Below are 14,051 nucleotides of genomic sequence, written 5' to 3'. Positions count from 1 at the left end.
GGTCTGTAGCATGCCCAGATGATGGAGCTGTAAACGGGGAAGTTATTGAACTGCAATATAAAACCATAAGTACACGTTAATACACCGCAAATATCACGATACCAACCGCTGGTGCTCGTTACGCGCAATTCTAAAACTATCCAGAAAGTTTCCAAAAAATCTTTCTTTCTCATGCTTTTATTATTTATCCTTCAGACAAACAACCGGAGCGGTGGGTGTCTGCGTGTTTTCTGTGCCATGCTGCCCTCACTTGGTCGGGAGATGAACGGCAGGCCGCCCCGGAGATGCTGCTTCTTGTGATGTTGTGCATCAGGCCTCCTGCGGGCGGCTGTCACACCGGGGATTAAGATGAACTGACACTGCTAAAGGTGTGAAAACAAATAGCAACAGAGCTTCTTTGATCTAGAAAGAAAGCACCATCTTCTCTTGCCTGTTGAAGCCCTCCCATACAATACAAGGACGTCCCCCTCCTCTTTCTATAGATAAGAGTTACATAGCTATTTAACTATCAACCATCCATATTTCATAAACCAAGCTGGGCTGCCTTAATGCCATGCCTAAGAAACAATTTTTATTAAAATGCCAGTTCTTCAGAATGCGCAGAAAAGCAGAAGTCTCCCCTGCCACACAAGTCTCGTGGGTGAGTCAATCAGCACAGAGAGCAGATGTTTCGGCAGACAACCACCGCACTCCCATACTGTGAGCATTGCCTCGTCTCAGGAACGCATACAGGTTCTGATCCAACGCTTCATTTGTATTTATACCAGGCAACATGCCCGGCTTTGTTGCCACAAGCCGAACGAGCCGAACGAGCGCAGTACAAAAGCCGCGGGGACGCCACGTGGGTAAAACGCGGCGCCGACAGGTCCCGGCGTCCCTCCCTTTCAGATCATGTTCATGTTGCTCATGGACCGGACGCTGCCCGTGGTCGTGTGCCGGCTCTTCCGCCGCACGCTTCGCAGGTAGTTCCGGTAGAGGATGACGCTGATGACGCGGTCCTGGAACTGCTTGGACACGATGTAGTACAGGATGATGTCCAGCACCGTGCTGAGGTTCATCAGGAGCGTGGTGAAGGCCGCCCAGGTGCTGTAGCTCCAGCCTCCTCCTCCTCCTCCTCCTCCTCCTCCTCCTCCTCCTCCTCCTCCTTCGCCGCCGCCGCTGGGGTCCCTCAGCAGCAGAACCAGCAGGCACGCGTGGAAGGGCACAAAGCACACCAGCACCTGCACGATGAGCGTGACGATGATGCGCACAGACTTCTGCTTCACGTTGGGCTTGAGCTTGGAGGTGCGGCCGTGCACCAGGTTGTCTATGATGACGGCGTAGCAGCCCATCATGATGCAGACGGGCAGGAGGAAGAAGAAGGCCAGGCGCGCCGCCTGCACAGGGTCGCCGCCGGCGTTGCGCTGCCGCGGGTCGGCGATGCCGTGCAGCTTGGCGCAGGTGGTGAAGTTGGAGGCGCGGTCGGGGTCCACCTCGGGGAAGAGCAGGGGCGCGGTGCCGCCCAGCGTCATGACCCACACGCCGACGCACGCCACCACGGCCTTGGGCAGGTTGCGGAGCTCGCGGCCGTGCTTGGGCTGGACGATGGCCACGTAGCGGTCGGCGCTGATCAGGGCGAAGAGCCACAGCGCCACACAGGGGTAGAAGAGGGTGAGGGCGGCGGTGAGGCGGCAGAAGGCGTCGCCGAAGGGCCAGTAGCCCCGGTGGTAGTAGACCATCCGGAAGGGGAGCAGGAGGATCAGGACGAGGTCCACCAGGGCCACGTTGATCATGTACACCGTGACGGAGTTCTTCCTCTTGGTGGTGAGGGCGAAGACCCACAGGGCCGTGAGGTTGACCGTCACGCCCACCGCGAAGATGAAGCCGTAGAAGACCAGGGCGGCCGTGTTGTGCTCCCGGGGGAGGGAGGGGGGGTCGGCGGACTGCACCGCGTCCATCGAGGGCGCTCCGCTCACGTTGGTGGCGTTTGGATGAGAGTCCATGACGCGGCGCTTGGCAGACTGTCGAGACGGAATAGAAAGGAGAGGGGGAAAAAAAAAAAAGCTTTATGTGGTTGATCAACACATTCTCACTCTCGAGTTCGTCAAAGATCTGGGGTCAGAAGTTAACGCCGAAAGCCCCTGAACAAGTGTTGAGTTTTGACAAACTTAGAGTGAGACTGCGGAGTTGGGTTGATAAAATGTCCGGCACTTTATTGATGATGGTGCTGTAAAAAAAGGGGAAGAAATTCAGCAGAAGTAAAACATTATCTCAAATGGGACTAGAGGGAGTTGAAGATATCTTTAATTATTTAACTCATTAATGGCTTTAATTTAATTATATTTTAATTATAGTAAGTGCATTTCCTGTGAGGTGTTCTATTTCACTCAGAAGAGACCATTTAGAAGTATATCAGTCGTTATGTCATTCGCACTGAAAGCATTAGCAACCAAAATACAATTCTAAAAATAAAGGACCTGAACACACAAAACAAGCAGATTATAACACAGCGAGTGGAAAGATCTGGACTCAAATGGACTTCTCCTATAGTTAGCTTATTATTAGGTTAGGTAATTCTCAAAACCCACATTCTCCGTCGAGCTTTCAATCTGGCCATCCCGATGGCTCGAAACGTGTATAAGCCTTCAGTGTGTGTGAACATTATATGTTTAAACTTTATATATATATCATTTTATAATTGTATGCTTCTTAGTGTTCCAATATGTAAAGCGTCTTTGAAAAACCTATTGAAAGCACAATATTATTATATTCCCAAGCAGGAAAGCTTTTTTTGTTTGTTTTCTTTACGGTAGATATGAGATACAAATTATTGGAGGCCATAATCAGAAGCAAGGACTGTCATCACGATATGGTTAATTTGCGCACAAGTATAATAACTAGCAAAGTGTGAACCCCTGTCGATGAAATTGTTGTACGTGTAAACAATCAGTTCCAGAAACAGTCTTTTGCGTGAGGAAAGTTTCCATTTGTATACCACACTATCAGAGTGTATGAATACAGTGTCTTAGACATGTGGAGGCTTACGTAGCCAGCGGCGGTTCCCCAGTCTGTGTCTGGAATCCACCTGCTGCTAGATCATTTGAATACTTATTTTTAAACAGCTGTGCAGCTGTTGAGTAAGAACCAAGAGAAAATGCAAGTTTAGATAGTTTTTTTTTTTTTCTCATTGTGCTACTCAATTTTTTAACTGGTGTGTAAATAAACATAACACTTTCTAATAAAAAGCTGAAGAGACAACACGATTAGGAATGCATCGTGCAAACACTTAGGATAATACATGGATTGATCTAAGCACAAAAAATAATTAAGTGGTGCATCAAAATGTGGAAGTTAAATTAAGATGAAACCTGATTTCAGCTAAATGTCTGTGGTTCCCTTTCGGTTTGTTGGAAATCACGACATTGTTCGAGCTAATCAGGAGTTGAAACAGTGACGTCTGTGATGTTACCGCCAAATAAAATAGAATTCCCATCATAGCTTCCACGATAAATAACTACACTTACCGTAGGGTTTCAGATATTTATTTCAGCGTATTTTTTTATTGACCATTCCCTGGACATCGGCCCTGGGGACAGCGTGCTCTCAGCAGTGAGTTTATGAAGTAAAGCATGGCCACCAGCCATCTCACGACATGAGCAGTGTTCGCAGCCAAAACAAGGAAGTGAGCGCTGTGGCTCAGTGGAACATGACCTACTGAAAAACCCAAACCCCCCATGCAGCTTCCTGTTTCACTTTGTGTGTGCGTCTCTACATTGTAGCCCACATCAGAATATAAATGACCACATCTTGTTTTATTCTCTTTTTTGCGTGTGCGTGTGTGTGTTCTTCTTTTTTTTTTCCTTTCCGCAATCGCACCCCCTTAAAGAAAGCGATGCGCCATTTGAAGTGGGAGTAAGTTTGGCAGGCAGAGAGATGGCAGATTTAGGGCGAGTTATTGATTGGAAAAGTGGGGTCTGTCACAGCACATTAGCTCTCAGGGGAGTAATTCACAGCAGGTTGCTGTGAAAAGCATCTGCTACCGCGGAGAAGTAATTAAACACAGGATGTTGAGGCAGTCGCCATATAAACAGGAAATAAGATGGCGGTAATAGACACTTCACGCTGATGCTGAGATGCTGCGTGCTCCGCGCACCGCCTTAATGGATGCAACACACACACACGCACACACGCACACACGCACACACACGCACGCACGCACGCACACACACACACACACACACACAGGCACACACACACAGGCACACACACACACACACACACCCACGCACACACACACACACACACACACACCATATTCATCTGCATTCCGTGTTCTACTTGACATTGAGTGTGTGTGTGTGTGTGTGTGTGTGTGTGTGTGTGTGTGTGTGTGGTGTGTGTGTGTGTGTGTGTGTGTGTGTGTGTGTGTGTGTGTGTGTGTGTGTGGGGGGTGGGGGGGGGTTCTTGCCATGGACTTAGAAACAACTTTATGCTAAGCTAGGCAAAAGCAAACACAAACACAACGGAGAACAAAGACGTAAGTGAAGTGCGTGACCATACTTCATCTCACACATACATCATCTAGCAAAATGGAAAGTCACTCTCACACTTCCTGCCGTTGATTTGAACCCGGTGCCACATGCGACTCTTTCCCCTCCCGTGTCGCTCTTACATAAACTAAGCCCAGTTTGTCACATTTAAACATTTTCTAGGATTGACTTTTGAGTAGCTGAGTCGAACACAATGGACTCAAATGAAGCACGTTGGTTGGAAACATTTCCTATTGAAGTGAAATAATTATCTGTCTGCTTGTCCTCTCAATATGTCCTGAAAAAAAAATATCTTGCCAGATGGCACTTTGTGTTCATTGCAATATGTTGTTATGACAACAGTCTGTGTGATGTTTTCCCTTTTTCTGATACCTATCATGGGGCTGATTCTTTTGAGGCTCCATAGTGGAGAACATCATGTGTTATTATAATCATGTATGTATAATTTGATGGATTTCTAACATGAAGTGCCGTCACCGCGTTCCTCTTTCGTATGTGGTCTGCGGTAATTTTCTTGACTTTCTTAAACAAAAAAAAAAGATTATTAATGTTCATGATTGATCGTGGTATTTGTTTGCAAGACATAGCACGTAGATTGGAAATGTAAATGCCTTTGGAATTGATTGTTTACTTAAATACGTTCACTCAGTTCACTATCAGTTACATGCTGCCCTCTACAGGTATAAATGGGTAAGTGAACTGTTCATTCTGTCTAACCCTGACCTTTTCACAAAAACTATTATCAAAAGTCCCTACTAGAAAGCAATTTTAATGAATCGAAATACATAATAAACATTGGCAAGTATTTAGAAATAACAGAAGATCAAAGATCAGACAAGAGTCAGCTCAAAAAGAATGCATTGTTCATGTGCTCTGTGGTTGACAGTTAAGTTATTCTTCTGTTATGTACAAACACCACAAACATCACTATAGTTTGTTACCCCCCCCCCCCCCCCCTTGTTGTGAGAATGTCCTCACAATTCATGAGAATAACCTCCTTCCAAATAAAAACAACCAGAATACAAAAACATGGTTCTAGTAACTAAGTAACAACATTAAAATGACACAATCCGCTGAATGTACATTCAAACCTGTTGGTGCTGATTCTAAACTGCTCTCCCCGCAGTAGTCCTCACTGCAGAGACCCAGAGCGGATAAAAGTGTTCACGTGATGAGGAGCAGGCCTAGACCTTGTTCCTGCACCAAGAAGTTCAACATCCACAGAGGTATGGTCTCTCTCTCCTCCCCCTCTCTCTCCCTATTCATATCCCTCTGTCTCCCTCCCTCCCTCCCTCCCTGCCGTCACGCCGTCGTCGTCTCCGCGTTGTGCACGGAGCTGAGGGGGATCTTGTTGTCGTTGACCACGTCCCGCGAGGACCCCTCGGGCGAGGTGCGCGGCGCGCTGGAGAAGGACGCGCTCACCTGCCGCCGGAGCAGCCGCAGCACCTTCTTCTTGTAGCCGCGGCACGCGAAGAAGTAGATGAAGGGGTCCAGGCAGGGGTTGAGGTTCATCAGGCACACGGTGACGTGCAGCGACACCTGGAAGGCGGTGAGCTGCGCGCAGTCGGGCGGGCTGGCCTGCAGCAGCTTGCGCAGCATGTACTGCAGCAGGTCCACGTGGTAGGGGCTGTAGCACAGCACGAACACCAGCGACACGCAGCAGATCACGCCCACCGCCTTGCGGCTGCGGCCCGACCTCTGCGTCAGCTGCCGGCTGTTCCGGGCGCTGAGCCGCAGCTTGGAGCACAGCACCGAGTAGCACAGCAGGATGGTCACCATGGGCACCACGTAGCCCAGGAACACGGCGCCGATCAGGATGTAGGCGATGTGCTCCACCGCCTCGAAGTTGGGGTACTCCATGCAGGTGACGTGGCCGTCGGGCTCGACGTGCGTCATGTCCATGTTGAGCAGGGGCAGCGTCTGGGCCAGCACCAGCAGCCAGACGCCCACGCAGATGTAGCGCACGTTGCCCACCTTGCGGAAGCGGCCGAGACGCAGCGGCAGGACCACGGCGATGAAGCGGTCCACGCTGAGGCACGTCATGAAGTTGACGCCGGCGTAGGTGTTCATGTAGAACAGGAGACCCGTGGCCTTGCACAGCACCTCGCCCATGGGCCAGTCGAAGCCCATGGCGTAGTAGACCAGCCGGAAGGGAACGGAGAGCGTGAAGAGGATGTCGGAGATGACCAGGTTGAGGGAGTACAGCGTGGTGGAGTTCATCTTCCGCCGGTTGGGCCGGATGACGTGCAGGGCCAGCGCGTTGCCCGACAGCCCCACCAGGAACACCGCCGAGTAGAAGAGCGGCATGAGGACCCGGGCGTAGGGCCGGTGGGCGTACAGGGTGCCGCAGGTGGCGTTGCTCGTGGCCGTGGAGTCCGGGGGGGTGGTCGACGAGGCAAACTCCATGTTGACCTCCAGCCTGCAGGGAGAGAAATCGCATTCCAAACAAAATGTACCTGAAATTTTTCATCTGGAATTGTGTGAGTGTTATTTTTTATCTTTTGCTACACCCTGAGATGCCTGAGATGTTGTGCTTTTTAATCTCAATAGGTTTTTCTCCTGGTTAAATAAACGTTAAATAAAAATGTATTTTATTCTGTGGCAAAAGATGCGTTATGTATTTAAGTAGGTGGCATGCTGGACACAGTATCAGTTTGGGCGTTTCCTGTAGTGAGGTTTTCTAAATGGTGTGCAGTGCCCTCTTGTGACTCTTTAGTTTGCATCATGAGGAAATATCTGTTGAAAACAAAGCCCGGCCTTGACACTGAAGCCGCCATGTGTCAGACACATGCTGGGGTGTTAACACGTGTTCACCTTCATGGAAAAAAGGGTTTGAATGGGATAGGGGGTAGACTTTAGCTTTTTTTTCATCACTTATCTTTCATCGTGTTCATGTATTTAATTACATGAACCACATGAATGACATGACTATATAGTGTTTTAGTGTTGGCCTTTGATTTTCAACGCATTGTTGTAATCGTGAACTTCAGCTTGATCTATGATAAAATCCCTGTGTGTTGATGAATTGAACAAATTAATAATACTAAACATTAAAATCCAATTGTTAATCAGGGCTCCTGTGATGTTACCATGAAGCGTTGAATGTGAAACGGGTTAGCATGTCGACAAAATAATAAGCATATGTTTTATTTAAAAGCGCTTCTGAATATGAATGACTAACTTCACTTGCGCTTATTTTTCACTTTTTCTTCTGCGGAAGTCTGGAACAATACCAAGGACTTGACTTTAATTATAAATACATGTGCTGTTCTAACTCTCACATTTCAACATAATGCGTGTTGACAGACAACATTGTATATGAGGAAGTCCCATTCCCATGGGCCCCCAGCAGCCATCCCTGTAGCCTGAAACGGCCGTCTATATTAAAGCCATGTTCTTTGAACCGCGGTGATTATCGTCCCCTTGCCACAGCTATCTAGCAGAACACATTGTGCACAGAGAAAATACCATGTTTCCTGTGCCATTAACCGATTTTGAATTGGGCCTAACCTATTTTGAAACTGTGTGTGCGTGTGCGTGTGCGCGTGCGTGCGTGCGTGCGTGCGTGCGTGCGTGCATGCGTGTGTGTGTGCGTGTGTGCGTGAAAATATCAGAATGTCACAGCAACATATGATGCAACACATATAGCAATGTGATGGCAAACTGTTTGAAAAAACTGTTGACATTTTAAGGTGTGGATTACTATCTGCATTGTGTCAGATTCTTCTTATTCTAAATACACAGAGACAAACACGTGACCTAGGAGGTCAAGTTCCCCTAAACCCGCTTGTACACAGAGCAACGGTGACACAAACCCATCCACAGTCAGGAGTTATGGTTCACTGGACCCCACATGCACAATCAACCTACGTATGTTTGCATAGGCAAGCTTTAAAATACTTTTGAAATAGTTAACATCCTCATAACTTGATGAAGTGATATGTCAAATGCTGCTTCAGGTTTAAAGCCATGCAAAACCTGAAGTAAAAAGCCATGACAAATTCCAACAGTATGCCCAAAATAAGGGAACTCACCAAAGAGAAGTGGTATTAATTCCTTCCAATTGACTGTGATGTGTTGTCTTTGACTGTGAGAACGCTCTGCTCGTATGGGGTGGAGTAACCACAGCGGTGGCCGAGAGGAGGACAGTGTGTCAGCCTATCCTGTGGCTGTCCAAAACGATAGAGACCTAATATCCTGTAACCGAGATCTGTGTTCTCTTTATCTCTCTCTCTCTCTCTCTCTCTCTCTCTCTCTCTCTCTCTCTCTCTCTCTCTCTCTCTCTCTCTCTCTCTCTCTCAATCTCTCACTCTCTCGTTGAACATTTTTCTTTTTTTTTAATCTCAACTCTGACTCACTTCTTACTCTCTTCTGATTCTAAGAAAGGAAAACCACAGCTGCCACTCAAAGTGTAGCTTGATAGGGCAATACTGATAGTATAATACTAGTATTAAACTATACTTTTTAGTATTATTTTCCCTTGAGTCATATAAGTGTAAAACAATATCAATGATATTCAAGTTTACAGAATAAATGAAAAATAAATAATCAAAGCATTATTAATAATTGTATTGTACATACAATAACTATCATTAGCATAATGCACAACTCTTTATGCCCTGAGGTTTTGCTTTTCACACCTTGCTATTCCAGCCCAATGCACACAGGGAGGAAACTGCAAAACAATGTGTGTGTGTGTGTGTGTGTGTGTGTGCGCGCGTGTGTGTGTGTGTGTGTGTGTGTGTGTGTGTGTGTGTGTGTGTGTGTGTGTGTGTGTGCGTGTGCGTGTGCGTGTGTGTGTGTGTGTGTGTGTGTGAAACACATTTATGGAAGAATCGAGAAAGTCTTCTTTATTTTCTCTTTTATTTCAGTGATTTATGTTTGTTGAGTGCCTGTGTATTTTTCTTTTTTTTTTTTAAAATATATATATATATATATATTTTTTTTTTATCAGTGCATATACAGTATGTGTGTGTGTTACATGGTTAAATGCCAAAAGAACGTATCTGCCTGTATTGAAATAAATTCAAAAGAGAATGAGCTGCATGACAAATCCATGCTGTGATTGTTCAGTGAAGTTCAGTGTTCCCGGTGCTCTGTGCCACTCTGGAGAGGAGGTGGCTGCTCTCTCCAGTTTTTTACTCTGTAAGGACAAACGAGACAATGGAAGCTGAGGGGAAGCAGCTCAACTTCCCCAGCCTTGTGGTGCTGAGTCACTGAGGCTAGACCAGCCGGCAGGTCACGCGCCGATTGGTTGGTGGCACCAGTGCCACTGAGGTTTCCCCCAAAGCTATTAATAGTGCCAAGACCACACCGTTGCCCCTGGAATGAGAATAGTGTGCTCCTTTAACACCCTACACCTTATCTGATCCAAACTAGCTTTGTTGTATACAGGGAATGGGTTAACCTGACAATTGTTATTGCTTGGCACTTGGCACTGCAGACAGCGATATAGTATTTCTGTGTCTTCTGACAAATGTTCTTATTGTAAGTCGCTTTGGATGGTCTGCAAAATTCCCTAAATGTCAATGTAAATGTGTACCATATCATAATAAATTCAGCCTGCATCATGTTCATTTTGAGTGGTTTGTTTTCAAAGCAGATTGCGACGTTCATTTGAGTTTAAAGTTATATTATTGGAGTTATAATGACAATCGATGTAGTGTACTCTGAGCATCTTGCTACAGTTCAGTGGTTTGCACTTCCTGCACAGAAAATAGGAAGTTATGAAGGATAAACCTTCACAACTTAAGACAAGAGGATATCCTCTTGAGCACTCGCTGATGAAATATGCCCTTAGGCAGCTGGCGATGAGACATGAGAGCACTTGTTTTCTGTTAAGCATTTCTTTGCATGGGTTTTTTCTTTCCCTTTGTTACCAGGGGGAATTCAGAAAATAAGACACAAACGAAAGAAACAAAACAAAAAACAATCGACATTGGTCATGCCACATGGGTGTTTCAGATTCCAATACTTTGAACCTACAGGCTCTCTGTTCGCTGTATCACTTCCTATTTCTTTTGAAAAGGTGGGCTATTCCAGGCAGGGGGGCATGTTTTCAAAACAACAGAGGTGTTGCTATACACTCCTGTGCAGTGACGCCTATTGGTTAACACATTTTGTTTTGTTTTTGTGAAGTAGGTTACAGATAGTTCGGTACACACACAGTCCATAGAAGACGAAGGATGGAGGGATTTGGATAAAGCCATCTCACCGATAAAGCTCTGCAGAATAGTTGAGAGAATTGCCCCCTTTGACCCACTTCCTTTCAAAACAACCCAACCCTCGTTGCTGGTAGGATGTGGTACAGGCTGTGACGAACATTTCGGAAACCAATAAAACTTGAAAATGATAATCAGCCCAAAGAACGGCAAAAAATAACAAATTCTCTTTACATATATGTGAGCAAAAACACCTTTATCTAATTATGACAATATCATAATGATTATTTCATTTGGGAAGGTTTTGATTCATGTGAACCTTTCTTACTGAAATAAATCTAAAGCCTATCAGTTAGATTCATACTTGTGAACTTTGTGCAGGCTACTGCAGACCTGAAAACTTACTGCAAAGGATATTACACATTAGATTGCAGTGATCATTGCTTTCAGTAGGTGTTACTTATCTTTTGGATAAGATTTAAATGAATGATCTGTTTTTTACTGCCCTTGGGGAAGTGAGAGCAGCAGTACCAAGCCTACATCCAGTCTGCATTGCTTTGAGTAGGTGTTACTTATCTTTTGGATGATCAAAAACATAACAGAATCTAACATAAACCTAACATTGAAGGAATAATTCACCCTACAAATAATATATTCTAAAATGTATTTCTCTTGAAATCTATAACATTTTGATATAATTATTGAAGATTCTGCCAAAAATCTTCTTCGTTCTCAGGCTATTAGATAGCTAGAATTTATACAGAATGGAGGCACGCCTGGTTTAACACTGCAGACTCTTACATTGTAGGTTTACATACAGACAAATAAAACAAATAATTGAGAATCAGAAAGCAGAAATCAAACATCGAAGGGTGGCTGAACCCCAAGTGTTTTACATGCAATGATACAGAATAAAGATTAGAACGATTCAATGCATTATAAAAAAAGGGTTAGGGTTAGGGTTGGGTTAGGGTTAGGGTTAGGGTTGGGTTAGGGTTAGGGTTGGGTTAGGGTTAGGGTTAGGGTTGGGTTAGGGTTAGTTAGGGTTAGGGTTAGGGTTAGGGTTAGGCGAAATCAGATTTTACCTAATTAGTCAAAGCGAGGTCGGGAAAAACAATCATGCACGCCACCATTATAGCATATAGCTCGGAGTCAGATATGTCATCATCACCAAGCCCTCTTCGTAAATACAATATTGGATGGCTCCCTCTCCAGGTTAAACAGATGCTACTGCATGCGTAACCATTTATTGACTGATAATGTTACAGAGTCACATGCTCATTAGGCATAGACCTCTTCACTCGGGCAAACGTCTACGGGGAAAAACGTGGGGTTTTTGAATGATCGTACATAACAAACTCTGTAGGTGGCGGAGAAGTAGAAGCTGCGTCACGTTTTGAACTACACACATTTTCCGTCTAGTTTCAACTGTGTTTTTTGGATTGTCGGTGCTGTTAATGAAGTACGCCTAAACGATTATTAATGACCGAGGGAACCGGGGGCCTCGGAGGCGGGACTTGTTACTTGTTCTTCAGAGGTCTATTGATGAAGCCCGCCTGTCCTGTGTGTGTGTGTGTGTGTGTGTGTGTGTGTGTGTGTGTGTGTGTGTGTGTGTGTGTGTGTGTGTGTGTGTGTGTGTGTGTGTGTGTGTGTGTGTGTGTGTGTGTGTGTGTGTGTGTGTGTGTGTGTGTGTGTGTGTGTGTGTGTGTGTGTGTGTGTGTGTGTGTGTGTGTGTGTGTGTGTGTGTGTGTGTGTGTGTGTGTGTGTGTTTGGGTTTACATGGTGCAATGCCAAAAAATAAGGCATGTACATGCCCTTGAAAACAATTCTGAAGACAACGAGCTGCAAGATCAATCACTGATGCCATTTGAAAGAAAAATGTCCTCAATAAACTAAATCTAACATAAATACATGTAACTGTTTTTCTGTAGTCTGGTACTGAAGTATGTCAACACATGTTTAATGATATCAGTTGTGGAGTATTCTGCTTCAATATTAATACTAAGTCCCAACAATTGATAATATTTTTTAACATCACAATTAATGATATATCTGGTAAGTAAACATCTTTTGAGGGGCCCATTTCAATAATAATAGGCTACTTAGATACCAAAAATCCTTATCCCGCTCCCCACATTCAGTGTGGACAGTGGATCTCTGCCCATAAAAGCAGAATACAGAGGTTTGGAATGAGCTGGTGTATGTTGAGAAAGAATCGTCTATACAAAAGATGATATTTCTACACGGTCATCATGCGATCCAAAGGTTGAAGCGCCATCTTGATACAGAGAAAGTGATTCAGCAGTAACTGAAGTAGGACACACGATGGCAGCAGTGCTTTTTGCTGTGTTACCGGTATGTTTTTTCCACCCATTAACAGTCAAAAAAACGGTGGAGACTGTTGAACTGCCATTGCCCCCCTGTGTAGTAAATCCTGAATCAAAATCAGTCGCAATGAACCAGCGCAGAATCAATGTTCTCGGATTACCTTTTTTTTTTTTTCTTATCAACAATGAATAATGCAAAAATTACAAATAAACAGAAATTAAAAAAAGAAAGAAATTGTACACAGAATAAAGGAATAATGGTGTGATCCTGCATTGACATAATCTTAACAAAGAATGAAAATACATTAGATGAATATATTTTATTAGATACATTACTTCATTACATCATTACAGTTTAAAAAGGCCACATAGAGAAAAAAAAGAGTAAAAAGTATAATAAAAAATTCATTCACTTTGGCAAACTGTAATGCAATTCAATAAGATTTAAATGAATGATCTGTTTTTTTTTACTTGGGGAAGTGAGAGCAGCAGTAACAAGCCTACATCCAGTCGGCATAGATGACGATTTATCATGGATGAAGATTTAACAACATATGGTTTCCTCAAAAACTATGAGAAAGGCATGTGTAAGTGCATGACTTTTACACAACTGGAATAAGATTTCCTGCTGTTTTCAAGACACATTTATTTCACAGAACACATTCGTTGTTAAACCACCAGGGAATATTCATTTCGGGGTTGCAAACAGGATGTGTTCATGGCTCCTACCGTCCCTCTCCATCTCTACCACAACATCTCGCTCTCCCTCCTCCCTCTCTGCCTTGTATGCCTCTCTCTCTCTCTCTTGCGCTCCATTTAAAACAGTTCTCCGTTTAATGTTCTATAAAAAGAGTCCTCTTCCTCTTTGTGTGTCTGACGACACAGGCGATCAGAGCGCAGCTCAGGAATAGGGGCTTTCTGAGTGGTTACAGTTGCCAGGTGCCAGAGGAAGTGGTGACCGTGTTAGCACCTCTCGTACACCCACACAAGATGGGTTTTGTGAAGAGAAACGTGAACCAGGGTTCCAATGTTTT

The 14,051-nt window shown here is 44.8% G+C and overlaps 2 protein-coding genes across 2 annotated transcripts; both read right to left on the bottom strand.

The window, feature by feature from the left end:
- Nucleotides 1-166: 166 nt before the first annotated feature.
- gpr18 (G protein-coupled receptor 18) lies at nt 167-3,643 on the bottom strand. Its single transcript, XM_084490284.1, has 2 exons — nt 3,504-3,643; nt 167-2,000 (listed from the first exon to the last, which is right to left on the bottom strand). The coding sequence occupies exon 2, from the start codon at nt 1,980-1,982 to the stop codon at nt 885-887; it is 1,098 nt and encodes a 365-aa protein (XP_084346410.1). The 5' UTR covers nt 1,983-2,000; nt 3,504-3,643; the 3' UTR covers nt 167-884.
- Nucleotides 3,644-5,831: 2,188 nt separating this feature from the next.
- gpr183a (G protein-coupled receptor 183a) lies at nt 5,832-8,656 on the bottom strand (the record flags this gene model as incomplete). Its single annotated transcript, XM_084490285.1, has 2 exons — nt 8,564-8,656; nt 5,832-6,948 (listed from the first exon to the last, which is right to left on the bottom strand). Exon 2 carries the CDS (start codon nt 6,933-6,935, stop codon nt 5,832-5,834), a length of 1,104 nt encoding a protein of 367 aa, XP_084346411.1. The 5' UTR covers nt 6,936-6,948; nt 8,564-8,656.
- Between the last annotated feature and the right edge of the window lie 5,395 nt (nt 8,657-14,051).

Source organism: Micromesistius poutassou (assembly GCF_964030765.1).
Source record: "Micromesistius poutassou genome assembly, contig: SCAFFOLD_5820, whole genome shotgun sequence".
Lineage (NCBI taxonomy): Eukaryota > Metazoa > Chordata > Actinopteri > Gadiformes > Gadidae > Micromesistius > Micromesistius poutassou.
The sequence above is the reverse complement of the archived record's forward strand: the minus strand, read 5'-3'. Positions and strand labels throughout refer to the sequence as shown.